Here is a 27,199-nt window from a genome sequence, read left to right as displayed (position 1 = left end):
TCCCCTCAGAAAGGATAGCCTGCCCTCCCAAGGAACCCAGGATGGCTTCCAGGGTATCACGCCACTGCAGTTCCATTGCTGTTCCCTACCCATTAGCAAAAGCAACAGTTCCCTCTTTGCTTCCTGCCCTCTTCTCTGCCTGCCTCCATGATGATTGCCTTTTCTACCTCTCGTGGCTACCTGGGAGAGAAGGCATGAAGGCCTCGTCCTACCAGGAATCTACCTCATTTCAGTTCCCCTGCATGCTAAAAGAACCTGTGAGAGGCAGTATCTTCTAGCCTTCCTGGCAGACAACACGATATGCCCATAAGCACAGCAATCATGAGATCCATAATTTTCAGGTCAAGCTAGATTTCAAATATTCTCCCCATTGACCCCTCAACAATGCTTGTGACACACGAATAACAGTGGGATACTTAAAGCTTTCAGCCTTATTCAGAAATAGCCCCAAACTACTGGATCGGATCCATATCCCCAGTTTTCTGTTGCCTAATATGCCCAGCATAACAATGAGAGCCAACAAAAAGACTGGGAAAGGTCAGAGATTCTGCTGATCTGCAGAGGTCTTCCTAGAGCCAGTCTTATCTCTGCCCCCAGATTCCCACCAAGACTTGTGTGGTTCAGGGCTGTGCTTGAGTCTTTTAGACTCTTTACCTGCAGCCCATGCTCCAAATACCACCTGTCCCAGGTCACTAATATCTTAAGGAAACTTCTGCACTTCCTCTGAGACCAGCCTATGGCTCTACCTTGTCTTGTCAAGCTCTGCTGCGAGGTCCCAGTCTTCCAGCGTGTTCCCTGGATGCCTTCCACAGACTGGGCTGCCAGCCTGTGCCCCCACATTCAATCCTGGCAAGTTCAGACTCTGTGCCCTTCTGGTCTCCCATCACAGGCCCTGCACCTATACCCGCCAGGCATGGAGGAAGCAGCAGTGTGGCATGCCATTCATCCCAGGAATCCCCAACCCATTCAGGTTCACCCACCTGCTGACACTCCAGCCAGTGCCCTTCCCCATCCCCACCTGCCATGCTGTCTGCCCATTCTTGAATCTCAAAGGTCCAAGTCAGGATAGGTCCAGGGAAGTACCCAGCACACTGTGGATGCCCTGCCGGGCCCCACCCTTCCCATTCTCCATTGAATATTGTTCCTCCCCTTGCTTCCTCCAGGGCACTCTGCAGAAGTTCGTGGATGACTTGTTTGAGACCTTGTTCAGCACCGTGCACCGAGGCAGTGCTCTCCCCCTGGCCATCAAATACATGTTTGATTTCCTGGATGAGCAGGCAGACAGGCACAGCATCCACGACACAGATGTGCGGCACACCTGGAAAAGCAACTGGTAATAATCCCCAGAAGAGCCCAGTGGGAGATGCAGCCTGGAGAGACCAAGTACTCAGGGAATGGAGGGGTGAGGACCCACAGGGACCCTGGAGAGGAGAGACAGCTGGTTGTCAGCTGAGACAGGGTGATCAGAGGCTCCTGGAACACGGTCCACACATGCTCCACAGAGCCCATGTAATCCCCAGGTTGCCTGCTGCTCCAAGTGGGGCCTGCCTGGCTTAAGCCCTGCTCTTCCTGGCTGTGACCTTCCCCTGGGGGAGAGCCTGCTCTGCTAACTCAGAGCTCTCTGGTTCTCAGGAGATGGGGGCAAGGGGCCTACACAAAGAGCCGCCTTTGAAATCTAGCTCCAGAGCCAAGCATTCTGGATGCTGAGGATGGTCACTTGTGAGACAGGACCGGGAATGACGTTGGTGGGATTGGGAGGGCGGGGCGGACTCCCACCTGCTGTAGACTTGAGCCCGTGACTGACGATTTCATTACACATTTGATCTCTTCATGCCAAGTCCTTCACCCCAGCACCATAGCTTTCAGGAAGCAGCAGGCAGAATGGCCCCTAGGCCTGGATCTCTTCCCTGAAGTCACCTCTACATCCAGGCCAGCAGAGGGAGAACCAGCAGCTCCCACAGGCCCCGTGCATGAGCCTTTTTCCTCCTGGGTTTTGAACCTGGACTAGTGATCAAGCTAAGGACTAGCTGTCAGGTCAGATGGGGTCTGACCAACAGCCGGACTCAAAAGGCTTAATTCGGGAAAGAGCACAGAGAAGGGAGGCCCAGGCATTTGGTTTGGGCAGGCAGCCCGTGCAGCTGTCTGGAGTCAGCAGTCTCTTCAGAAAACAAAGCCGACACAGATGGGCCCAGGCTGTTATTTGGGAATCAAAAGTCTTAGCAACCAACAAAACACTTTGGAAAGAGCTAACCCTAACCCCAGAATATTCCTTTCTTCCCTGGACGTTGTGGTCTTTGCGGCCTCCTGAGTCTGTCTCTCTCACCGCAGTGGAGTAATATGATGAGAGTTAGTTAGCACATGGGTGCCCGCGCTCTGTCTGCATTCCTAGGGGCGGGACCGGGGCCATCTCCTTTGCTTTGGAGAATCCCCAGGCCATCACTGGAAAGTCACAATTTCAAGGAAACCAAGAGAAAGTTCTGGATGGTCCCAATAGCTGTGCCGTCTGTGTGGCCTGGCCTGGCACCAGTAACAGAAATACACTTCCCTAGAGTAGTGGGAGAGACAAGAGTCCTGTGGTCCAGACCTCACCAGGCAGATGTCCAAGGAAAGATGGTTCAACGTGCTTGAGCTGCCAGGGGAGAGGAGGAGGGCAGGGGAGAGGCTCCAGGGCCCAGCAAAGGCAGCACACTGCCGGATCTCAGGGAAGGAAGCGCTGCTGTTGCACGTTGGGGTTCTAGCAGAAGACATAATGCCTCCCAAGATCTGGCACTCTGAAGACATTTGGGAAAGTCTGGGGTCCGTAAGAGTCAAGAGAATAGGAGCAAAGGAGAGATGACAGATAATCATCTCAGGCCAGAAGGACAGGCCCAGCGCCGAGGCTCACTCTAAACAAGCATCAAAAGAGTTAAGGCCAGAAGGCAGCTGGAAAAGAAGGCAGAGTTGAGAAAAAGGCAAAACAACAGCTGTTCTGATTTTGATGGAAGGTAAATGGGCTTATCCGCCTTATGGCCCCAGGAGCAAAAAGAAAAGCAAAAAGCAAAAAAAAAAAGCTCATTGCCCTCTGCTTATAAATTCTCCAGCGGCAGAAGGAAGTCTCCTGACTACTGTTGGGTTCTTCTTGGAGTGGGAAAAACTGAGCTACAGTGGGCCATTCCCAGCGTGCCAGCAATGGCTGCTCTCCTCCCTCTGGGCCCTGCATAGACACAAGAAAGCCCTGGGGAGAGTCCTGAAAGGACTTCCCCCTAGGGAGCCCATTCCTGGGCCCAGCCAGGCCCTCTAGCCCTGGGAAGCGGCTTCTCACAGCCTGGCTGGGCGGGAAGGGCAGGTGGTGCCCTTTGTGCCCACTCTGAGGCAGTGCCCGGGGCTGCCGGCTGCCTCCTTCTGGACAATGGCCACGAGCAGTGTGAAGGGGACTCCAGGAGCCTGGTGGCTTTGTTTGAAGCGCTGAGAAAATTGCCTTGTCCTGTGTACTTGGGTTTGCTTTAGGGCACTGAGGCCTTTAGAAAAGCCTGCCCGGAGGGAGCAGGGTGGGTCAGACACGCCCACCTTGAGTTCTCAGGAAACGGGGGTCAGTGCCCTGTTAAGGTACAAGCTTCTCTCCTTTCCTCCCAGGACTGGTAATAGCTCCGGTAGAATTAGCAGCCCCTGCCGGACTGCTTTTCTATGAGTTCATCCTCTAGGCCTGTTGGAAAGGGACAGGCGGGGAGGAATATTAGGTGCAAGGGGCTTGGCTGAAGGGAATGCTCAGATCTACTCTGCCTTTTCCCCCAGCCTCCCTCTGCGCTTCTGGGTGAATGTCATCAAGAACCCTCAGTTTGTATTTGACATTCACAAGGGTAGCATCACGGACGCCTGCCTCTCCGTGGTGGCCCAGACCTTCATGGATTCCTGCTCCACGTCGGAGCATCGGCTGGGCAAAGACTCCCCCTCCAACAAGCTGCTCTATGCCAAGGACATCCCTAGCTACAAGAGTTGGGTGGAGAGGTGAGTAGCTCCCTCAGGCATCCCCCTGCTCGGCTGCCCAAACGGTCGTCATCACAACTAAGGGCTCAGATACTATTTGCAGTTCCTGTGGGACCTCACCGTTCCTGCTTCTTCCTGCTGTGGGAAGGAAGGGTGGCTTTGTGCCCTTAAAAGTCTGAAGACTGTTTTCCTAATTTCCATTTCTTGGGCACAAGCTAAGCCCTCGGCACGGTGATGTGGGTTTTGTATGTTATCATCTCATTTAAATGCCCAGCAGAGATGCTAAGCTTCCTAATGAGGAAGCTCAAGCACAGATAAGCTATACCAAGATCGCCAGCTAGCAAGTAGCAGTGCTAGGATTTGAATCTAAGGAGTCTGGCCAGTCTGGGCTTTTAACCATTCTTGGCACTGTAGCCAGCTCTCAGCTGGATATAAATCTCCTGAAGCAACTCCGTCCTCAAACTTAGTTGAGCCAAGAGGGCAGCAAAGCCACATCCGAAGAGAAATAGGAAGACAAGAACAGGGGACACCCGGGGCTGTTGAGGGGGCCGAGGGACCCGGGGCCAGAGTAGATGCAGGCAAATTTTGCTGAGACCCTGAGAAGGGCCTTGTCCTGTCTACGGCAGATACTATGCAGACATCGCCAAGCTCCCAGCCATCAGTGACCAGGACATGAACGCCTACCTCGCTGAGCAGTCCCGCCTGCACGCCGTGGAGTTCAACATGCTGAGTGCCCTCAATGAGATTTACTCCTATGTCAGCAAGTATAGTGAGGAGGTAAGACAGGCTCTTACAGGGACAGAAACCAGCCCGCAGGAGACAGTCCACTAAACCGGAAGCTTGATTCAATCTTAAATAACAACCCCAGGGAGTCGCGTTCTTGCTGAGCAAGTGTGATAGTCCTGAGTTCAGAACCCAGCACCACCAAACACAAAGAACATCAGCAGAGGTAACACATGCACAGAGTCAAAAGCCTGTGAGCTCCAAGTTGAACACTTTCTTACATACTGTTGTGTCTTCCTGTCATTGAACACACTAAGTGACACTTTGAATCGTTTCATTGTCTTCAGTTCAAGGTAGGATGTGATCGACTGCATTCAATCTCAAACAATGAACCCAGCTGGGGGGTTTTTTTGGCACTTGGACAAACCCTTTCAGTCACATTTCAGTGAAACAGGTGCACCCTAACACAAATAGAGGTTGGGTTAGAGTTTGGGAAGCAGAGGACACCAAACCTGAAAAACCCTGTTGTAGCAGTAACTGACACTTACATAGCACTTCCTAGAATCCAAATACTGTGTGAAACACTTTAGAGATATATACTCATACATTCAGCCATATATGGATACATATACCTATACACATATGTGTCTATACATGTAGATGTATGCATGTGTGTATGTGGTTATATGTATACATATGTGCATGTATAGTCCTGTACTATATGATGATGCTTTGTCCAGTGGTCAACAACATACCACATATATGAAATGATCCTATGCAGTTATAATGTAGCTGAAACATCCCTGTGTAACACCACATTCTAGCTTCATAGCACAATGTATGGCTCACATACATATGGTGATGCTGATATAGACAAACCTGCTGTGTTGCCTACCATATAAAAGAGTAGCACAAAGGCTGGGAAGGTGGCTCAGTGGTAGAGTGCTTGCCTTGCATGCATGAGGCCATGGGTTCAATTCCCCAGCATCACATAAGCAGAAAAAGCCAGAAGTGGCGCTGTGGCTCAAGTGATAGAGTGCTAGCCTTGAGCTGAAGAGCTGAGGGACAGCACCCAGGCCCAGTGTTCAGGCCCCACGACTGACCAAAAAAGAAAGAAAGAAAGGGGAATTCTAACGGGGTACTGTGGGATAAGCAAAAGAGTAGCACATACAATTTGGTGCACAGTATGTAAAACTTGATTTTAAAACTGACTGTGATGCTGGTGTACATGTTTACTATGACACACTTTTGTTGTTGGTCATGGAGCTTGAACGCATGATCTGGGTACCATCTCTGAGCATTTTTGATCAAGGCTAGCACTCTACCACTTTGAGCTACAGTGCCACTTCCAGTCTTCTGGTGGTTAATTGGAGATAAGAGTCTCACGGATTTTCCTGCTTGGGCAGGCTTTGAACTGTGACCCTTCAATCTCAGCCTCCTGAGTAGCTAGGGTTACAAGCCTCCTGAATTACCAGCACTCAGCTTACAGCATACTTTTGTTTGTCAATATTAAGGCTTAAACTCAAGGCCTCCCACTTTTCTTAGTTGTTTTGTTTTGTTTTGCTAAAAGTTGTCACTCTACTACATAAGCCATACCTTCACCTCTGGCTTGTTGCTGTCTAGGCTGGCTTTGAGCCAGGATATTCAGATCTCAGCTTCCTGAGTAGCTAGGATTACAGATGGGAGCCACCCAGTGCCCAAGTATACTATATTTTTCCTGTAATTTTAGAATATACTTTGCCTATTTTACAGAAAAGAAAACAAAACACAGAAGTTTGCCATAAGACAGTATATAATGTTTAGATCAACTGCTCACACATTTTGTTGTTTGTGCTTGATTTGACGCCATGTTTGTGTGAGAATGGTCTAGACGATTTACATGATAACACAGTCACCTCCGGACCCAATTCTCAGAAAGTACCCTCATCATTAAGCCGAGCCTGATCACAGGTACAGTCACTGGACCCAGTCATCCTTCCAGGCATCTAAAGTTGCATTCCAACTCTCCAGAAAGGAGAGGCAGACCGAAAGGTGGCTTTGGGGAGGACTCTCCCCGAAGGACTCTCTCCTTTTCTACTGTGTCTTAAAGCATCCCTCCCTCCTTTTGTTCTGTCCCTCAGCTGATTGGGGCACTAGAGCAGGATGAACAAGCTCGGAGGCAGCGGCTGGCGTACAAGGTAGAGCAGCTCATCGATGCTATGTCCATTGAGAGCTGAGAGGAGGACTTCAAGTTCCTGGGAGGAGGGACCTGTCCACGCTGTCACACTGACGTCTCGGAAGGAAGGAAGGACCCGTGGAAGGGGGCAAGGCCCCAGAGCTTGCTGTCCCCTGAGACCACCCTCCCCACCCTGGAGAGGCGATGCCAGCCAGCTTCCCGCGTCGCCAGTTCCTGCCAGGAGGGACCCAGGGTGTCACCCATCCACAGAGAGGACCAGGGACCCCAGGCGGGCGAGGAGATGGTGGCTCTTCAAGCTGAGAGGCTCAAGCCTCTGTGACTGCTGCTTGCATGAAAACTCATTCGATGTATATTGGGGGAAATACTGAGAACTTTATTTAATTTTTTTTAAGAAAAAGGGAAAAAAACAGAAATAAAACAAAAAAAAGCCACCCCGTTCATCCCATCCAACTTTTGTTTTAATTCTGATTTCTGTCCACCTTCTTTCTGTCCTCCATCTTTCCTTCCTCGTGTAACTCTTCTTTCCGATGTCAGAAAAAGCCGAAAAAAGAGATGACGAGAGAGCTTGGAAGGGGGAGAAATGGTCTCCTTTCCAACCAATTGAAAACACAAGAGGAGGAGGAGGAGGAGGAGGAGGAAAATGAATGAATGAATGAATGAGCACAAGTTCTCACCCAATTCTTCGCAACTAGAGAGGCCATGGAAAACTGAACCATTCCGGCAGCCAGAAAAGTGTGGAACCTACAGACCTCTGCACAAATTCCCAAAATCGGAGTGGCTTCACCTGGCTGGAGGAAATAACAGCTTTATGAACCACACCCCTGTATATTCTCATCTCTTGAATGAGGGCTCTGGCTATCCAGTTCCAATGCTTTTTTGTTTTTCCTCTGTGTTTAAAAAGCTTGTCTTTGGTACCCTTCCTCCTGGTTTCCCCAGAGTTAATAGAAGAAGTTGGGGAGAAGGGGATTAGAACCTGCCCCCCCTCAGGACTCCAGCCACTCTGCTGCACATCAGCCAGGCATTCTGTGGTGGTGTAGACCAGGCCTCCGGAAGTTCTCTTCGGGAGTTGACTTAGGGACACGGAGAGCTGGGTTTGGATACTACTCCAGTCATCTAGTGGTTTCTGGCAAAATTAAAAAGAAACAAAGAAGAATCAGTGTTTACAGCAAGCAATACTCTAAAAGAGCATGGATTTGAAGAAGCTGTGGTTATTTATTATTACACTTTCTTTCTCTTGTGCCTGGAGCGAGGAAACAGCCCTCCGTCCCTTTGTCCGGATCGCAAGCTCCTGCCCACATGGGCATACCTTCCTTGCCTCTGAGGAAATGACTGTGGCCTCCCCACGTCATTGTTACCTTCTGCCTCTCATGGACCAGTGAGTGTGAAGGACACGTGGATGGTTTCTCACTGGGATGCTTTCCTCCCCTCTCTCTCTCCTGTGGGCACCTAAACCACAGATTGCCAGCTCTCCTGTGTAGAATTCCTAGAGACCAAAGCTCCACACCCAGATGTAAAGACCTCAAAGAAACCAGTAGAAGTCTCCTAGAGGAGGGCAGTTCTACTGGTGGCAGGACTGTAATGACCAGTGCCCAACAGAACACACCAACCTGTGGATCCAATCAGCCAACTCAACTTCCTTGCCAACATCATTGGAGCTGGGGTAGGAGGATGAAAGAAAGATGGAGCTGCTAGGTCAGGAGAGAAGTAAGTTTCCCTTCCTCACCTTTGTCCAGTGGGGGGGAGGGGGCAGTCTACCATGTTGGAGACCCGGATCAGCTATCCCAAGAGAGACTAGCCCAGGGTCATTTCCTTTGCGTTCAACAGCTTCTCTGTACCCTCCAGGCAATTCCAGTTTCCTACTGCTCTAGTGACCACATGTGATTCCCAGGAAGGGGCTAGGGAAGAGAGCCAGGAAGGCTGGCCTCCCTCCCTGGCGTGTGGCTTTGGATTGCCTGCTAACCACACAGCAGATGCCTGAGCTCTTCAGCTCCAGTTTCTCGCCTGAATGCAGCTGACAATGGAAAGAGAAAAGCACTCAGCAAAATACTCAGGAAACTTGCTGTTTTCATTATAATTCACAAGCAGCCATGCCAAGGCCACTTTCTTCTGATAATCTACTTCTGTTCAAGTTTCTTGGGGTCCTATTAATAGCTTGAAAGAAATACTAATGACCGGCCTTCCACACCAAGCCAAAGTGTTTGCTCTTCACAACACCCAAAGCTTATGAGCTCCAAGCACATCATTTATGGAAATAAAAGGAGAAAGGAGAAGAAATGTAAGCAGGAAACTTTATGCTCCCCGTGAAAAATTCCAGCCTGTGGACATTTTACTTGTGAGCTCTGTTTGAATGGAGATTTCCTGAGCACACTGTTGCTCACATTGGCATCCAGAGCTGCTTTTCACCATGAACCACCGTGAAGTAGAAGAAAATCAGAGCTCTCTTCCAACAGCATCTCGCCCACCTCTACATAACCACCTCACAGAAACTCCTCTGAGGACCATTCATCCATTCCCCCTTGGAGTACTTCTTGAAGGTATTAAGAATGATGGGAGGGTACAGACCACTGGAGAGTGGAAAGAGCTAGAGCCAGCAGTAAGTAGCCTGGCCACATTTCTCAGGATTTCATGAGAGAATTGAGGACCTGGGCTGACAAAAGAGGTGGTAAGAGGGATAGCCTTAAATTAAGGAGTGGGGAAAGTCAGCTAGACACAGGCTAGGCCGTGAGGATGAATGGTTTCAGAGGCTTACCCCCATTCTAACTTTCTATCCCTCTGTCCTCCACCAACCAACCTTTGCTTGGGCCTCCAAAGCCCAGTGGAGTCCACGGCTCATGGAATAGAGATGAGAGGCCTCCGCTTGGCCTCTCTGTTCTTGGTGTTATGCAACTTGAGGATCTTTGGGCCTTGTGTAAAAGAAGTATTAAAGCCACAGCCCTTCTCTACAAGAAGCCATCCATCTGGGGGAGCTGGGGTGGGGGAGGGCAGGAAGCTTCTCTCTAAAGTCTTTCCAGCTTGGCTTTGTTTTGTTGAGCTGCTCAAGAGACAATCTGTGGGAAAAGAACAAGACTCTGCCAGTGAACAAGATGGAGAGCCAGCCCTCCAGCTGGGCCCTGTCACCCCTCTTGAGGTCTGCATACTGGACCCTGCCACCACCTCCCTCCGTCTGGGCGGGTCAGGTGCTTCTAACGTTGGACATCCTACCTCTTTCCACAATGTGTCTCTCGAAACCATTTCTGATCCACCTCTTCTGACAGCGTCCAGTCGCTGAAAACATGGATGGTGTTTTCACCATCCGTGAAAAGGGAACTGTTCCTTGCAGCCATCCATTTGGAGAATCTTCTTGGGCAGCAGCCGCCTGCCAGTCATTGTTTGGGGATGAACAAGATGGAGAAGGCCCTGCATCTAGCAAAGGAATATTCTTCTGGTTGCTGCCAATAGGGCAGAGGGCACCGTGCTCCTCCCCCGCTGACAGAAGACACCCGTTGTCTAAGAAATGGGGTGCAGAAGGAAAAGCTGACCCACCCAGCTGCCTTACCTTATCCTGGGGACAGCTCCCCCAGCATTGAGAGCTGCTCTTGTTTCTGTCACTGCAGGCTCTTCTGGTGGTCCCTCCCCTGCTTCCTTCCCCCAGTTCTACCCAATGCGGACAAGTAGTCATCAAGACCCCCGGACCTGCTGAGCATGAAGCAGAGGCAAGAGTGGTATGCAAAGACTTAAAATTAAAAAGTCAAGACGGATCAAATAAAGAAGATTGGAAAGCCCCTGCCTGATGGGTCTCCAGCTGCCTGCCATTTGCCACATCTGCCCTCTTCAACCTGCTTTAAAAAAACATACTGAGCCAGCAGCTACCAGAAGGTAGTGGGAGGAGCCCCTTTTGCCCAGTCACACCATGTCATGCAGAGATGCCCGGGACCTGGACACAGATTGGGAAGAAGTCAGATGGAGCGGGCTGTGAGGGTGAAAACAATGCAAAGGGGCCTCATGAGCATGGGGCGTGGGGGAAGTTCCCACAGTGACGGGGGACACGGGGATGGAAGTCAGAGCCATCAGATGCCTTGTCTCAGGAATGTGCTTGGAGAAGCATAACCCCACATCTCTTTTCCCTGTCTCCATCCCTGCTCCGGGCTTCCCTCCAAGTGAAGTGGTACCATCTGGCCCTCAGTGATGTCCACGAATGAAGGGTAAAGTGTCACCTTTAGTACTTGGTAATTAGTCGGAAAAATGCCCCAAAAGACAATCAAAACCAGTGCTTCTCAGACAGGGCCCAAGAGGCAAAGTGGATGTTCCTCCCCCTTGTATGGACGCTGCAGCCGCTCTCTCCCACATGAAGCTGCCTGGTCCCTGCTGCGGTGCAGCTTCCTCCAGCCCCAGCCTAAGCAGGGTAGGAAGCGTATTCAGTTCAGAATTCAAAACTCCAAGTTCCCTTTGACTTTATTTGCCTCCACGTGGGTAGCAAAGTCCAATGAAGCAGGGCCCCACCCAACAGGAAAGACATTCCTGAGTTATGAGGAGAAGGAACAAGTGCGTAATACCATGAGACAAGGGGTCTGAGCCCACCTGCCTCTCCCCCAACTCCTCCTACGCAAACCCTCCCCCTTGACACACTGGAATCTGTATTATATCTATTTTTAAGGAAATACAAGCTGGTTGTCTGGTTTTGTTGTTTTTACAGGTGTTGTGAAATAATAAGAAAATTAAGTATTTAAAATGTTCCAATAAAGCGGGGTTTTTTGTTATTCTAATATATTATCATGTACCTATTGTAAATATGAAACACTCCTATTTTGCAAGCCAAGGACACAATTTGTACTGTTGTTATATATAAATAAAATTTACTGGATTAAAAAAAAAAAGACAGAAGCACTTAACTCTTCAGATAACCTGTTCGTTTGGTAGTATTGATGTAGCATCACTTCAGAGGCCATTTACAAAGCTCAGTGCTCACAGAAAGATGAGCTAAGTTGTTTTGAGAAAGTTTAAGAATTCTCTCTGGAGCCAGAGCTATGTCCAGTCTCACACCAGACACACACACACACACAGACACACACAGACACACACACAGACACACACACACACACACAGACACACACACACACACACACACACACACACACTGCTCTGACTGTACTCATGGGTGAACACTGCCCCCTAGTTCCAGGACCCCAGAATACAGCTTTCCTCCAGTGAAGTCCTTACCTTAGATGTCCCAGGATGAAGCCTATTCCCAGAGTGAAGCTTCAGAAGAATGAGACCCCGGCCCTGTCCGTGCTTCTGAAAAGTGCATCCATTCACTTTTGCAAAGCCTTTGTCAAGCGTGGCTTGGCACTGTGGTAGTGTATGGTATAAGAAGTGAGAAAGGCTTGATCCTTGTCCCCATCAACCTTCCAGAACAGGGAAACCGTAAGGACCCGGGAAGGGGGTGATTCAGCCAGGCACCGGGAAGTGTTTTCTTGTTTCTTTGTATTTAGTTGGAGGATTAAAAGTAAATCGAGGGAACGATATCAAATAGTGTGAGATGTTAGATCCAGCCTAGAGAAGGGAGAGGAGGGCAGGCCCTGGCTTCGGAGGCCAGAGGCAGGAGACATTCACAGGCTTAGAAGAGAAGGGATCCTAAAACACCCCCGTCCTTGGGCTCCCTCTAACCTGAGGATGCTATGTCTTCTCTCTTCTTTTGCTCTTGTTTTTCTACTTTTCATCCAAAGCTGCCTCAGTGTGTGTGTGTGTGTGTGTGTGTGTATGTGTGTGTGTGTGTGTGTGTGTGTGTGTGTGTGTGACTTCTGCTCTCTTACTGGTAACACAAAGCACGTGAGAGCTACTCAAGAATCTATCCACCCAACATCCCAACCAAAAGCACACTAGAACTGCTGGTCCCAGACCAGGCTGGGTCCTCAGGGAGGACACTGGCACTACCAGTAGAATCTCATGAAGGAGGAGATGCAGCACCTGCCGTAAGAACCTCTGACTGATAGGGAGATACAGACCCTGCTTAACCTGAAGACCCAAGGCAGATATGGGCAGCCAGCTCACAAACACACACACACACACACACACACACACACAAATAGGGTCTGGACTTGCAAAGCAAGACGTGTGTGTGTGTGTGTGTGTGTGTAGTTCTGCCAACTAATATATACCAGAATTGTCTGATTTTTTACAGTTGCAAAAAATAATTGTTAAGAGTCTTTTCAGTCACAACTTAGCAAGACTCTGAGAGTTAGGGGTTTGTATGTCTCCGCCATACTCCACACGTGTGTGCACACAATACCAAACATGCTGTTTTCTGAGAGAGAGGAGGAAAGAGGCCAAAACTGGTCCAGAGGGTGAGAAAAATACAGAATCCTGAAGAGAAGAAGCAGGACAGAGGCCTGTGTGGTCGCAGTGTATCGTGTACCATAGCATCATGGACCTGCTTCTCTCTGAAATGTAAACCTACCGTGCAGAGGCTCTGTGCTCTTCCACAGTCACAGGGTGCAATCATTCCTCAGCAAAAGTAATCATGAGGCCCTGGCAAGCTGCTGACCTTTAACCCTGAATACAAGGCACAAGACAACCCCTCAGATGAGACTGGCCACCTCTATCACTACCCACCCCAGCACCTGGCTTTTTTGCAAGACAGCTTTATTGGATCTAGAGAAATCTAGAAAGAAGAAAGTATCTCTTTAAATAAGGGCTTTCTGATCCTGAGCTTCCCCTCGAAGAGTCTTCCTTCTCCTCACAGTGATTGGACAGGGGCACCCTCTATTATTAAACACTGCCACAGGAGCTCTCATCCTGGAGAAAGAAAGAAAAAGACATGGGGACTCCACAGGTGCCTTGTCTGTCTGTCATACTCAGTGTTCACTGTTTTATTCCTGGGATACAGCCTAGCGCCTGGCCTGCCTCAGTCACCCAATAAGTACATTTCAAGTGAACAGCTGACTGGCCAAACAGAACTTGTGAGTCACCCACCGAATCCCAGGCACGGAGCACCCTTTCTTTTCTTTTCTTTTTTTTATTTTTATTGGTCAGTTGTGGAACTTGAACTCTGGGCCTAGGCGCTGTTCCTGAGCTCTTCAGCTTAAGGTGAGCCTTCTATCGCTTGAGCCACAGCACCACTTCCAGTTTTCAGGTGGCTAATTGGAGATTAGGCTGGCTTTGAACCGTGATCCTCAGATCTCAGCCTTCTGAGTAGCTAGGATGACAGATGTGAGCCAGCCACCCTTTCTTGATAGCCTCTCCTTTATTCTCAAATGACTGGAGTATTGTTGTTGCGGGTTGTTTTTTTTTCTTTTTCAGTCTGAATTTCGGAAAAATTAAAGATTTATTTAAGATTTCCAAGTGGAAGTCCAATTCCAGAGTTCAGAGTCCATGCCTTTTCCACTGCACCATGCTGCCTTGCCTTAGTTCTAAAAGGACTTAATACTGCCAGTCCTGCCCAGACATGGAACCTTCCTCTTGCAGCAAGCAGATGCTGAGGGAGTACACGTCAGCATTCATTAATATTCATACTTGTTCCACACAACTGACACCTGCCCCTCACTTGCTGTGAACTTGACGCTGGACAAGCATCTAAAAGGGGGAAAAAGAAACGTGTTAAAAGTGTTGGTTCTCCAGAAGTTCACAACCTGACATCAACACCAAATCCATATTTCATGACTTACTCCCTTTTCCACTACAAGTGGAAAATAATTCTTCCCAATTGCAGCGAGAGGACTCTGTGGGGGCTGGGCTCTGGAACATGAGGGAAAAGCTAACTTGAAAAGCCCCTCAAGAGAACTTAGGGAGTTGGGCCTGACTAGTAATTGGTCCTTGATCGCATTGACGCTGTGAGCTGTCAAACATCTCTGCTCAGTGAGTGAGCTGAACGCAAAGGTGGCTCCAATCTGTTTCATATTGACTGCTAGAAGCTTAGCCTCAAATGGGGGCCTCTCTGGAGCCAATGAACAGGACTTTCTGCTGGGTGGTATTATATGTATGTCACCACTGGTTTTGCTTTCCATCCCTGCTTTATCCATTCATCTTTGGCCTTCACCCCTAACTCCTTTCTCAATGCTAGGTTTCATATATCCCTGACTAGTAGTAGCAAAAGCCTTGGGTTCAGGTTATCTTGTGTTGGATTTCGTTCTCAAACTCTGTGTTCTGGGACAAGTTCTGTAATCTCCTGGTGCATTGATTTTTCAAATCTACAAATACAGTGTGTCACATAAGCATTAAATAATATGTTGAAAGGAAAACTGAGTGCAGCAATGCAAATCTCTCCTTCTGGCATCTGGAAGGCTGAAGCAGGAGACTGTGAACTCAAGGCAAGCTTAGGCTACATAGTAAGACCCTGTCTCAACATTTACAACAGTATCTTGTACAAGTTAAATAAGCAATGTATGTAATATATTTGATATACAAGAGAGGGGGGAGTAATCATTCATTCTTCCTTACCTGCAGGCGAGAAGAAATGAGATTCTCCATCTGGCAATGGATATGAAAGTTGATGTCTAAGAGTTAAGCCCTTAGGAAACTAGACAATGGAGGTTGACCTGAAAACATAGGAGAGGAAGAAAGGCTTTTACCTAGAACGTGCTATGAAATACACTACACGTTAATGGAAATTAGCAGCAAGAAATGGGTCAGGCCAAATTCCCATGTGCTAAGGCCTCAGGCAGGACATAGTTGGCTAGAATAGCAGTTGTTTGTCCAGAATGAAGACCCAAAAAAGTATTTGGGTCTGTCTTAGGCTTTTTTCTTTTGCCAGTATGACAAATACCTGAGAGAAACAAGGTGTCTGCTAAACCAGGAGACTGAGGGCAAGGGCAAGGCCTGGCGGTGGTGATAGACAAGAAGCACAGTCCCCAGAGCTGGAGAACTCTTGCTCCAAGATTCAAAAGGGACAGGGAGATGCAGGAAAGTCCCTGAGATGTCGCTTGTAGAGAAAGAACGAGGGAGGCAGAAGACAAGACAGGTAGACCCAGCCACTGATATTTGAATGAAGCCCAAGGCTGCTCAACATATGTGGTTGCAATGTTTATTTAGCTTTTCCATGCCCTGGGGTTTGTTATACTATAAACCTTGTTCATTTCCTTGTGTGAAAGTCTTAAGAGAATTTTGAACATAAAAGGGGATAGTACAGGCTCGGGAACCAGGCGAATCTTTCAGTGCTGAAGTGGACACAGAGCAGCTGATAAGAAGAGAGTTGATTGGCCAGCTCTCTCTCCAAAGAGAGAAAGGAGAGGAAGAAGAGAGTTGATTGGCCAGCTCTCTCTCCAAAGAGAGAAAGGAGAGGAATCAAGGCATACCTACAGTTCTGAGATGGTCTGTGTCATGCGTGAATAACTTGACCTTCCTTTTTTTTTTTTTTAAACTCCCTTCTATTCTCTTTCAGGGGCAATGTCTAATTCACCAAGAAACCACAGATGTAAGGGCTTGGGACAGGGCCCACATCCAAACGCAGTGTCTTCCCAACCATCTCAGCCGCCACTGCTCTAACCTTCTTCCTAGGCTCCCATGACCATTTCCTGATTTCTTCTATGTGTCTTCAAACTGAACTAAAATCAGATCTAGTCAGAGCAGGGGGACAGCTGACCAGGTACATAGCATGGAAGGCCTGGTGATATTCTCAGACTTCAGTCCTCAGGAAATTCTAAATGTGGACATCTGTGACAGGATGTTCCCATATGCCCACCACAAGTGGATGGAGGATGGAGGCATCCTCTGCCCCTAGAGCCTCCATCCTTGCATCAATAACAGTGCTGTCTTATTGTTCTAGGATAATGTCCTATGGACTGAACCTCATTCCAGTCCGTCTCTACCACACTACAAAACAGTCTTCCTAGGAAGGCTCAGTTGGAACCAGAAGCTGCAGCTTCTCTGGGCAAACCCAGTCGTCTAGGACTCAAAGTCCCACCTCGCTCCTGTTGTTGTGGCCACCGCTCCTGTTTCTTGATTCACATTGTGCTTCTTGAACTGAGACAGAAGCACAGCAAGGTAGGGAGATAACTAGAAGCCAAACAACTCTCAGACTCTGCCAACACAGATTATCAATGCTATGACTGCTTTGCCCCATTCCAAGAGCAATTTGAAGGCTGGTTCAGTTCATACAGACAAAGAACATGAAAGACAGGCTGCAAAGGTCCTACCAAAAAAAAACACAGGGCAGCACCAGAGCTGCAGAGGGACCCTTGTGTCCTCTCCACGGTCTCCCTACTGTGTAATCACATAAACCCTACTGGGCATCTAGAACAAGCAGCAGAAGCCCAGGACCATTTTTAGGTGGAAAAAAATATCTCTGAATATTTAAGTTAGGCTGAGCATTTATGCTTACAACGGGTTCCTTTACAGCTTTCTCTAAAGAATCAAACTTCCATTTCTGACTTAATCATCGACCCCCATCCCCACCCCTGCCTTGAACCGTGAGGCTGGAGAAGGGGAATGGGCGTAAAGACAACGGCTATGACCTTGAGCAAGGCACTTGACCTCTAGGGCTGCCTCTGTGTCTGAACTTCCATGATGTGTATGAGGATTAGAATGTGAGAACTGGGGAAAGAAAATATCTGGCTAGCGTCTGTTTGGTCTACCCAGATAGGGATTGTGGGTAGGTGAGGAGAAGCGCTTCTAGTGTGGCAATTTCTAGCTCTTGAGTGCCCAAGGCCTATGGGGTCTGCAACAGCAGACCCAGAGGCTCATCCTAAGAGCAAAGGGCTTCTTGCTCCAGGCTTTAGAAGCCTTAGAAACATATGGCCCTGGATACTCAAGCTGGAAGGTAATTGCTGTTAGGACAATGGAGAAAAAAAGGAAGAAAACAGGCCGGACTCAATCTTCCACAGGTGCCGGCTGTTTATTGATGACCAGCCAGGGGCAGCAACCTTCCCATGGGATCGGAGGTAGTGCCAGGGGGTGGGGCTGGAGTTAAGCCTTTATGGGGTCTGAGCAAGGAGACAGAGGTTACCTGGGTTCAGTGTAGGGGAGATGACCGCAGGTGCCTACAGAGAATGGGGTAAGATAATGGTAACTGGCTCCCTTATCCGAGGTCTCAAGCTTTTAATGTTCAAACAGCTCTCTATCTGTCTTGCCTTGACGATGTGACCTTCTCAGGGTCCAGTTCTTAGTCTTCCAACCTCTTAACCCTTTCCTGGCCTCACAGCTTGGCCTCAGAGTTCCCTATAGCTTAGGCCTACCATGGAATGTTGACAGATTGTCTGGCTGTGTCAAGCACATCCATACATACACGGGGTTTTGCCTAAAGTCTGTGTGCACATGAGATAATGGGGGGGGCGCGCAGGGGTCAATCCTTCAGTTGCTCTAGATAGCAATCACCAGGAGCTCCAGCACTTGGCAGCTACTTTAACGCTCAGTTCCTAGCAGCAGTGTGAGGTGGCAGGCAACAATGTTAAAGCTCAGGTGCTGAGAATCTCAGCACACAGTGCTGTTAACAGTTCTTGGACAGCTGGTAGTTTGGCTTCCAAGCCTAGAGTGTTGGAGCTCTTGGTCCTTGAGAGCAACAAGAGTTATAGATCTTGGGTCTAGGGTGAAAGAGAACCTTGGCCCTTAAAATCTGCTCATTCCATGGAACTCTTCCAACCACCAAGGCCACCATTCTTTTTCTCCGCCTCTTCGCAGCCCTATGCCTTCTCTAGTTGGGACTCTACTCGCCCTTGCCTTCTCCCTACTTTTGCACTCCCTTGTTATCTCTGCTTCCTCTGCCCTCCACCGTTTACCTTCTGTTGTCTTGGCTACAGCTACTGCCTTGATTCCACTACCATGTCCATTGTCTCCTCTTCCTGTCATGGGCTCAGCTTCTCGAAGGTGGAAAGTAGGCAAAAACCACTCCAGAGACCTTTTGTTAGAGCAAAGTTCCAACACCAGGGGGCAGTACAAGAAGTGCCCCCTCCCCATTGGCTAGAGAAGTGCACACAACAGCCTATTTATATAATAGAGTAGGTGGTGGGCAAGGTTGTTGGCACCTATCATGGCAGACTGTCGTTCCAAACCACTATGTCAAGGACTGTGTTTGCCCTCAGCTGGATCTCCAGGAGACGTGCCCCCGCCCCCTCCTGCATGAGCAAGAATAGCAGTAGGATAAGTGGAGTCATCTGGAATTTACTGAGGCCTGGTCTTACTTAAGGAGCTGCTTTCCAGGTCCAGGATATGCTGACTTCCTGGTTGAATCAGGACTGTGAACCCTGGTTGTAGTGGTCCCCTGCAAATGTTAGAGGATCCCCAGAGTGACCCCAAGGCATCCAAGACAACTTGATTAGAGAGTGCCTGAGGGAAGTCCAGCTGGTGGTCCAAAGAGGAGCCACCCCATCCCCCCACTCCCCAGCTCCCAAGGCTGCCAGGCATGGAAGGAGCGGCGTATCAAATGACCCAGTCCTGACGGTTTTCATCATTCACTGAAGGAATTAAAAGGGTGTTCACAATAAAGGCTTAAATGAAAGTTCAGCACAGAACTAACCAGGCTAATAGCATTTAACAGTACTTAATAATATTTAACAATGCTTAATGGTGTTTAACTCTTGCCCTGGTGCCCCCAGGAAGATGTAGGTCCCTCTGATCCGTCTCAAAGGTAGAAACACTAAGCAAACACAAGAAAAAGTCAAGGTCGAACACAGGTGCCTCAATCCCTAAATCCAGGGCTCTAGCCACATCAAAAGAAGTATAAGAAGAACCATTTGTGTGATTTCATGTCCCATTCATGCCCAGTTTCCCCACAAAAGCAAAGCTTCTTCATAAAGCAAATTTGTCTGCCTTCTCATATACAGATCCCCTGCCTCACCCAGCCCAGACAGCATTCAAAACTATATCTTTTTATCAAATCACAATAACCTACAGAATGGACGGTTACAGGCCATTAAAAATAAAATGGGAGGAACTATGTAAATATAGGCTTATAGGAAAACAGAGTAACTTTCAAGTGGAAGAGACTCTACCCACACCAGTTCACAATGAAAACACAATCAGAAAAGTGGCATTCTCCCCATGGCAAAGTTCAAGGCATCTGGAGGTATTTGGGATTGAACTCAGGGCCTACTACTTGCTAGGAAATTACTCTACCAGTTGAGCCAAGCCCTATACCCATCTCCCACTTGTCTGCTCTTGGTTTTTTTGTTTTGGGGGTTTGTTTTGTTTTGTTTTTGCTTTTAGATAGGTTCTCTTGCTTTTACCTGGGACCTCGATCAGACCTCTGTCCTCCTATCTCCAAAACTCAAGCAACTGGGATTATAAGTATGCAGATATTCCTGTCTCCACCTCTTGAGTAGCTGAAATTACAGGCATGTACTACCACACCTTGCTAGATCATGGAGTTTCTTTGTTTTGTTTTTAAGCAATAGACATTCAATAACTGAATGTTATTGTTTTCAGGTTCTGCAGTTCTTGTTGTCTCTACCACTGTTTTGGTCAGAAGGGAATCTTTCCCAGCAATGAGCGCCCCTCTCCCGTCTCCCACCAAGCCCCACCCATTCACTTCCCACTACACATACTCAAGCACTCTGCCACAGGTACCCTCAATCCTTGGGGTCAGAAAGCAACAAGGCAGGGCTGTAAAGGTGGGTCAGTGCTTACCTAGCATGCATGAAGCCCTGGGTTCAATTCCTCAGTACCACATACACAGAAAACGCCAGAAGTGGTGCTGTGGCTCACGTGGTAGAGTGCTAGCCTTACGCATAGAGAGGTTTAGGGACAGAGCCCAGGCCCTGTGCTCCAGCCCCAGGACTGTCAAAAACAAAAAGCAAGGCCAACAGAAATAGATGGGAAGTAGAGCACCCACCCCAGCCAGACACAGTTGTTCTTACTAGAGCTGACTAGCTGCAAACACCCAGGGCCTGGCTTCACCATATTCTCCTACCATGAGAGAGAGATTTTTCAAAGGCAAGGATCCTGAATTCTTCTCTTGAGGTGACAAATTCCTCTGGTCAGAAGAGCTCTTGTCAGAGCTCTGGCTGAGCCAACCACCCAACCACCACAGAAAGAAAAGTCGTGGGATTGTGAATTCAACACAACTGGAAGGAAAACTAGACTCTACCAGGTAGTAGCAGAGTGAGACTCTGAGCAAGTCTTCTGATAGGTGCAATGTGTTTAACATCAGTTTAGGTGACCTGGGTGAAAAACAGTTAATGGATGTGATGTCCATCGAGCGCTTAAGGAATACAGAGGTCCTGCGGGTGTAATTCACATCCCACACAGCCTCCTAAGCCCTCATTCTTCCATGAGGAAGTGTGGAGTCCTTCATACCAGTTCATCTGACTTAGCTGAACCAAAAGAAGAGGGTAGAAGCAAGGTCAGAACTAAGTTTAGGTGGTTTTTAACTCAACCCTAAAGCCTAGCACTAAACTTCTCCATCAGATCTTTATTTTTTTTATTGTATTTGTGAGTATGTGTGTGTGTGTATGTGTATGTGTGTGTGCGCGCGCGCGCATGTGCACATGCACGCGCACTAATCCTAGAGCTTCAACTCAGGGCCTGAGCATTGTTCCTAAACTTTTTGCTCAAGGCTAGTGCTCTACCACATGAACCACAGCTCCACTTCCGATTGTTGTTGTTGTTGCTGCTGCTGCTGTTGTTGGGAGGGGGGGGGTGTCAGCAGCAGTTTTTTGGAGATAATAGTCTCACGGACTTTACTGCCCCAGGTGGCCTCAAACCACAATCCTCAGATCTCAGCTTCCTGAATAGCTAGGATGACAGTTGTGAGCCACTGGCCCCTGGCTCCATCAGATTTTCTTTGAGTCACTAAAAAACGTTTCTGACCAAAAACTGGGTGTGGAGGTGCATTTTTGTAATCACAGAACTCCAAGAACCTAAAACAGGAGAACTGAGGCTTTCAGAGGCCAGACTGAGCTATAGGATGAGACTCTTGACTCAAATAAATCAAAAGTTTCTGACTAGACGTGTTGACCAATGGGCTGAGTCTATATTCAGAAAATGAGTCCTGATTTGGGCGAAAGCAGGAAGTGATGCCAAGGGTCCCTAGACACTACTGGAAAGACCAGGCAATAATGACATCAGCATGGATTAAACATGGATTAAACATCATTGGATTAAACAGCCTAGAAATCAATCCCCTCTCTCCTTCTCTCTCCCTCTCTCTCCCTCCCTCTCTCTCTCTCTCTTTCTCTCTCTCTCTCTCTCTCTCTCTCTCTCCTCTCTCTCTCTCTCTTTCTCTCTCTCTCTCTCTCTCTCTCTCTCTCTCTCACACACACACACACACACACACACACACACAGAGGCTTGAAAATCATTAGAAAAGATGTGAATTATACACTGGGATAATTGAAAAGCTGATCTGAATAAGAATCAACTTTTTCATCTCATGGTGTACACTGGAATTTTATTGAGATCTAAGAGTTAGCCAGCAAAAGCAATGTGAAAAGGGAGGAAAAAAAACTGTAATATTCTGAGATGAAGAGTATGAAGATGACAGTGCTTCATGAATTAAGCTACACATTGAATCCAATCCATTACAAAACAATCAAAATGAGCTTTTTTTTCATGGAGATAGATAACATGAGTCTAAAATCCATCTGGAAAAAATACATGAACAGAAATGGACTTCTTTTCTCTCCTTCAAAACAAAGTAATTGTTAGATAGTTGTTCTACAGTATATCAGGATGTTTCATTTCACATACAAGTGCATTATATTTTTAACTATGTGAAAATGTAAAGATACAATTATAAAAATGTGATTATAATGGAGGAACCAATTGAACAGAGTGAAATAGCTCAGGGTAGTCCATTGTATGTTAATAAATAAATAAATAAATTTAGCATGCAATAAAGAGAGGTATCTAAGACAATAGAAAAAGAAAACATCCTTTGAAAAACAATGCTGAAATAAATGAGTTACTAGGGAAAAATCAATTTAAATCCTCACCATGCAATGTAGAACAAGGCAAATTTCAGATGAATTAGTTATGTGATAAAAGAAAGACAGGAAGGAAGGAATGAAGGAAGGAGAGTAGGAAGGAAGGAAGGAAGGAAGGAAGAGGGGGGAAAGAAGGAAGAGAGGGAGGGAAGAAAGAAAGGAGGGAGGGAAGAAAACCATAAATAGAAATTAGTATAGCTAGTTCAGTGTGGAGATGAAATTTCTGAGCTTAAAAAAGCAAATGGAGAAAACCCAAAGGGGGGACAAAAAGATATATGCTGCCACATAAAAATCCAAACCATCTCTATAAAAGAACAGCACAGAAAGTAAACATAAACAGCAAAATCAACCTGAGAAAAATGTCTCCCACAAAAATATCAGAAAGTGAATGTGCTTAAAATATGAAGTAGCATTTATAAACATAAAAAATGCTCTAAACTCAAAAGAAAAATGTGCAAGGGACAAAAATAGTCTCCTTGCAGAAGAAATACAAAGGATGTCTTAAAGGTACAAAGCTGTGGTATGAAGAAACAGAATAGTGACATACAGTTCTACCCTAGCAAACTAGCAAAGCCAACGCAGGGTAACTGACTGCAAAGCCATGATGGGTCTCTCATGCAGTGATGGCTCAACAGACATTCGCACAATATTTTTAGAGTACCACATGGCAGAAAGTCTCCAGAGTGTTTAAAATATTCATTTGTCTTTGTCGCAATAATTCCACTTCAATTTGGAGCCAGTAAAAGTATGGACAAATATGCCCATCTCTTTTATTTATAATACTAAATGGAAATGAATTAAATGTCTGCCAATATAGGAACATTTAAATAAATTATGAGATAGCCACAAGATGGAATATTATATTTTCTCTTAAAATTATGTCCAGGAATTTTTAATGACTTGTAAAGCTGTTTGTAACATGTTACAGTATGATTTGAATGAGTCAGTGGGGTTGTGGGTGATTTTCTTCTTGTTCTGATTCTCACCCTTCAACTCCAATTTCTGTAGGTGTAACTATAATTCTATAAGTGTGACTATAATTGTGTGTGTGTGTGTGTGTGTGTTGCTAGAATGGAAATCAGCCCAGGGCCACACACATTCTAGGCAAGAACACTACCACCAGCTACCTTTATGGCTGGCCTGTAATTGTTTTCAAAAGAAAAATACACACAGTCAAGACCTGTTTTACATTCTTGAGGTTCACTCTTTTAAGTTTATGCACATTGTTCAAAGGTTTCACCGTGGTGCTTCACACACAGATATATGCTACTTTAATCTGGTTGATTACCTCACGCTCAGTTCTTCTGTCCCTACTATTCCCTATTATTCAACAGCTCTTGGTGAGTTTTATTTTATTATTTTCATTCACAGATACAATATATTTTGGTATTGTCCATCCTCTAAAATTCTCTTCCTGTCAATCCCTTCAAATGGCCCCACAATTACAAATATTAGGGAGATAGAAAGAACATGATACCTATATATACGCATATATAGATATATGGTGCTCCATGTGTGGTTTTGTTTTTTGTTTTGTTTTGTTTTGTAGGTCATGGGTCTTGAACTTGTACTGTCCCTGAGCTCTTTTTGCTCAAGGCTAGCACTCTATCATTTTGAGCCATAGTTCCACTTCTGGTTTTTGAGTGGTTAACTGGAGATAAGAGTCTCATAGGGACTTTTCTACCCAGGTTGGTTCAAAAAAATGATCCTCAGATCTTAGCCACCTGAGTAGCTAGAATTATAGGCATGAGCCACTGGTGCCCAGCTTGGGTGTGTTTTTGTATATTTTAGGTCTAGCATCCATGAGAGAAGACATGTGACCTTTGACCTTCTGAACCTAGCTTACTTCACTTAATACGATGACTTCCAGTTCCATCCATTTTCCTGCAAATAACATTATTTTATTTTTCTTTATAGCTGAATAATACTCTCTCTCTATATGTGTGTGTGTGTGTATACATATATACATATACTCTATGTGTGTGTGTGTGTATATATATATATATATATATACATGTATTATGTATGTATACTTGATCCATGGACATTTAAGGTCAATTCCATACCTTGGCTATTGTGAGTAGTGCTGCAATTAACATGGGTGTGCAGGTGCCTCTATTGTAGCCTGGTTATATTCCTTCAGATAAATGCCTGTGAGTGATGTCACTAAGTCATCTGATAGTTCAAGCTTCAGTTTTCTAAGAAATCTCCCTACTGATTTCCATGGTGGTTGCATTCTTACCAAAAGCTTATAAGAGTCCCTTTCCCCAATATCCTCCACAGGATTTGTTGTTTATATTCTTGCTGGTAGTCATTCTGACTGCAGTGAGATGAACTCGCAATGCCATTTTGATTTGTAGTTCCTTTATGGCTAGGAATGCTGAGCATTGCTCCGCAGTGGGAGTATTAGTGGGAGGGGGAAGTGAAGAGTATGAGGGAGGTAAATGTGGCTGAAATACTTTATGTATATGTATAAAAAGAGAGTAAGGAGTGTGGTTGAAAGTGGTTTAGAAAGGAGAAAGGGGACGAAAGAAAGGTATGAAGATGATGAGTCTGACCAAGCTACGTTGTATGCATATGATAGACATGTCAAATAAAACCCACTTGTACAATGAATTTATAATAAAATAATAAGGATATGGAAAACAGGAAATCCTGCATTCCTGAACGCGCTAACTTCCTTAACCAATCGGTCTTGGAAGATTGCAAAATGGTCCTCTCCCACCTCCCATCCAAGTAGACCTTCCATCCACTTCTGGGTTCTATACTGTTCTTGTGACCTCTCTTCCCCCTTTAAGACTGCATGCACAGTCAGGTGGGGGAAGGGTAGGTGGCCACTTGCGGCACATGCTTCATAGGAAGCTAAGCACCCAGAAGAAGGAAATGCCATTCCCCACACTGGCATTATCACAACCAACCTGAGAAACTACCAGTGAGCATGTAAATTCATCTAGTCACTATCAGCCAAAACTATAGAAATTAAAAACTAAAAACAGAACTACCATAGTATCCTATTTTACTGCTCTTGGACATATATTTGAAGGAATATATATCAGCAGACAATAGAGATACCCACACGACCATGTTTATTGTAACTCCATTCACAATACTCACACTGTGGAATCAGCTTAGATGCCTATGTATGATGAATGGATCAAAAAAATATGATACACATCCACAATGGAGTACTATTCGGCCATAAATAAAAGTGAAATTATATCATTTACGGAAAGAGATAGACCTGGAGATCATCATGTTAAGTGAGCCAAACGAAGAGATAAATACTGTATTTTTTTCTCATATGCAGAATCTAGAATTTAAAAGAGCAACAACACAAAAATACATGAAAGTAGAAGAAGAATGGGAGGGACAAGAGAAGATATCAGGGAGTGAATATGGTCAAAATACATGATATACACGTATGAAAATGTCCTAATAAAACCATTACTTATAACCTTAAAAGAAAAGAATAACAATAACTCTAGCTTAGCCGGCTGGTAACCTTAAACAACTATTTCCATCGAGATGAGAAAGCTGTGTTTCCACAGCCTGACCTGAACAAAATTCAATAAAGACTGAATGGATGAGCGAATGCACCCATTTCTTCGGTCAAAGAGGTGAACTAAGCTCCTTTTCCAGAAGAGTTGCTAAGACCTAAACCAACTATGGCTGTAAAGAGTCAGGCCCACTGTGGACACTGCATAAATGGGGTCCACATTACCTCTGGCCCACCACAGAGCAGGCCCTGGGCTTCCCACTGTCCTCTGATTGGATGGCTTGGCCGCAGCTGTGGAGGTTTTTCACCTGCTCCCTGAGTTTTCTCAGGTGGGCTGAGACGCGTGCTTCTCTTCATTCTTTCCGGTTTCCTCCGCATCGATTCCGCCACTAGTGAAGGGTAGAAAATTAATAACTCGATTCTCCCCACACACACATACACACACACATGACAACAAGCCCAACAACTAATTGGCTCGATATCTCCCAGTTGCTGTATCACTTTGGGATTTTTTTTTTCTGGGTGAGATATAAATAAGCCAATTCTATTAATAAGCCATTTGGCCAAGGAAAGAAAATACACTTCTGATATCTCAAGGGGCTTTGGGGAAGCCGTTCAGTGGCCCGTGGTGCGAGACACTTGATTACCGGAATGAAGTATTCCGCCTCTGTGCCTGCTCCTTGAAAATCTGTACTCCCGGAAGGATTCTCTCAGGCCTGGGGGGCGGGGGGGTGGACGGGGGAGCGGGGAGGAAGGAGGTAAAGCTTTGTTAAGCTTAAAAATTATAATTTAGATAAATCTGTGCATTCATTGGTGGGAGCGTGTCTCTGGAAAATAAGTTAGCAGGGTAGAACCTGCCGCATTTCGGGGGGTTTTATTGTCTCCTTATAATTAAGTCCTGCACAGAAATCCAATTACAAATGTTCTCAATCGCCCTCCAGCTAAGTCCTAACCAAAGACGGGAGGAAGACTCCTGGACTTAAATAACTCTGGATAGAAATTAATATCGTGGCC

General features: G+C 46.6%; 1 protein-coding gene and 1 long non-coding RNA gene across 2 annotated transcripts in view; one reads left to right on the top strand and one right to left on the bottom strand.

Moving 5' to 3' along the window:
- Plxna2 (plexin A2) overlaps window positions 1-7,254 on the top strand; it is a 189,581-nt gene extending 182,327 nt beyond the window's left edge. Inside the window, exons 28-31 of the mRNA XM_013017499.1 lie at window positions 1,164-1,333; window positions 3,772-3,984; window positions 4,590-4,740; window positions 6,807-7,254. Of these exons, the coding sequence (XP_012872953.1) occupies window positions 1,164-1,333; window positions 3,772-3,984; window positions 4,590-4,740; window positions 6,807-6,902 (630 nt within the window). The 3' untranslated portion in view covers window positions 6,903-7,254. The remainder of the gene's footprint in view (window positions 1-1,163; window positions 1,334-3,771; window positions 3,985-4,589; window positions 4,741-6,806) is intronic.
- Window positions 7,255-14,119: 6,865 nt separating this feature from the next.
- Window positions 14,120-26,879, bottom strand: LOC105986481. The gene is made up of 3 exons (XR_001175107.1): window positions 26,411-26,879; window positions 15,275-15,372; window positions 14,120-14,410 (listed from the first exon to the last, which is right to left on the bottom strand). It is a non-coding gene; the product is annotated as an uncharacterized LOC105986481 (long non-coding RNA).
- Window positions 26,880-27,199: the final 320 nt, after the last annotated feature.

The sequence above is a fragment of the Dipodomys ordii genome, unplaced genomic scaffold, assembly GCF_000151885.1.
Source record: "Dipodomys ordii isolate 6190 unplaced genomic scaffold, Dord_2.0 Scaffold35, whole genome shotgun sequence".
Classification (NCBI taxonomy): domain Eukaryota; kingdom Metazoa; phylum Chordata; class Mammalia; order Rodentia; family Heteromyidae; genus Dipodomys; species Dipodomys ordii.
Note: the sequence above shows the minus strand (reverse complement) of the source record. Positions and strands in the feature narration are given on the sequence as shown.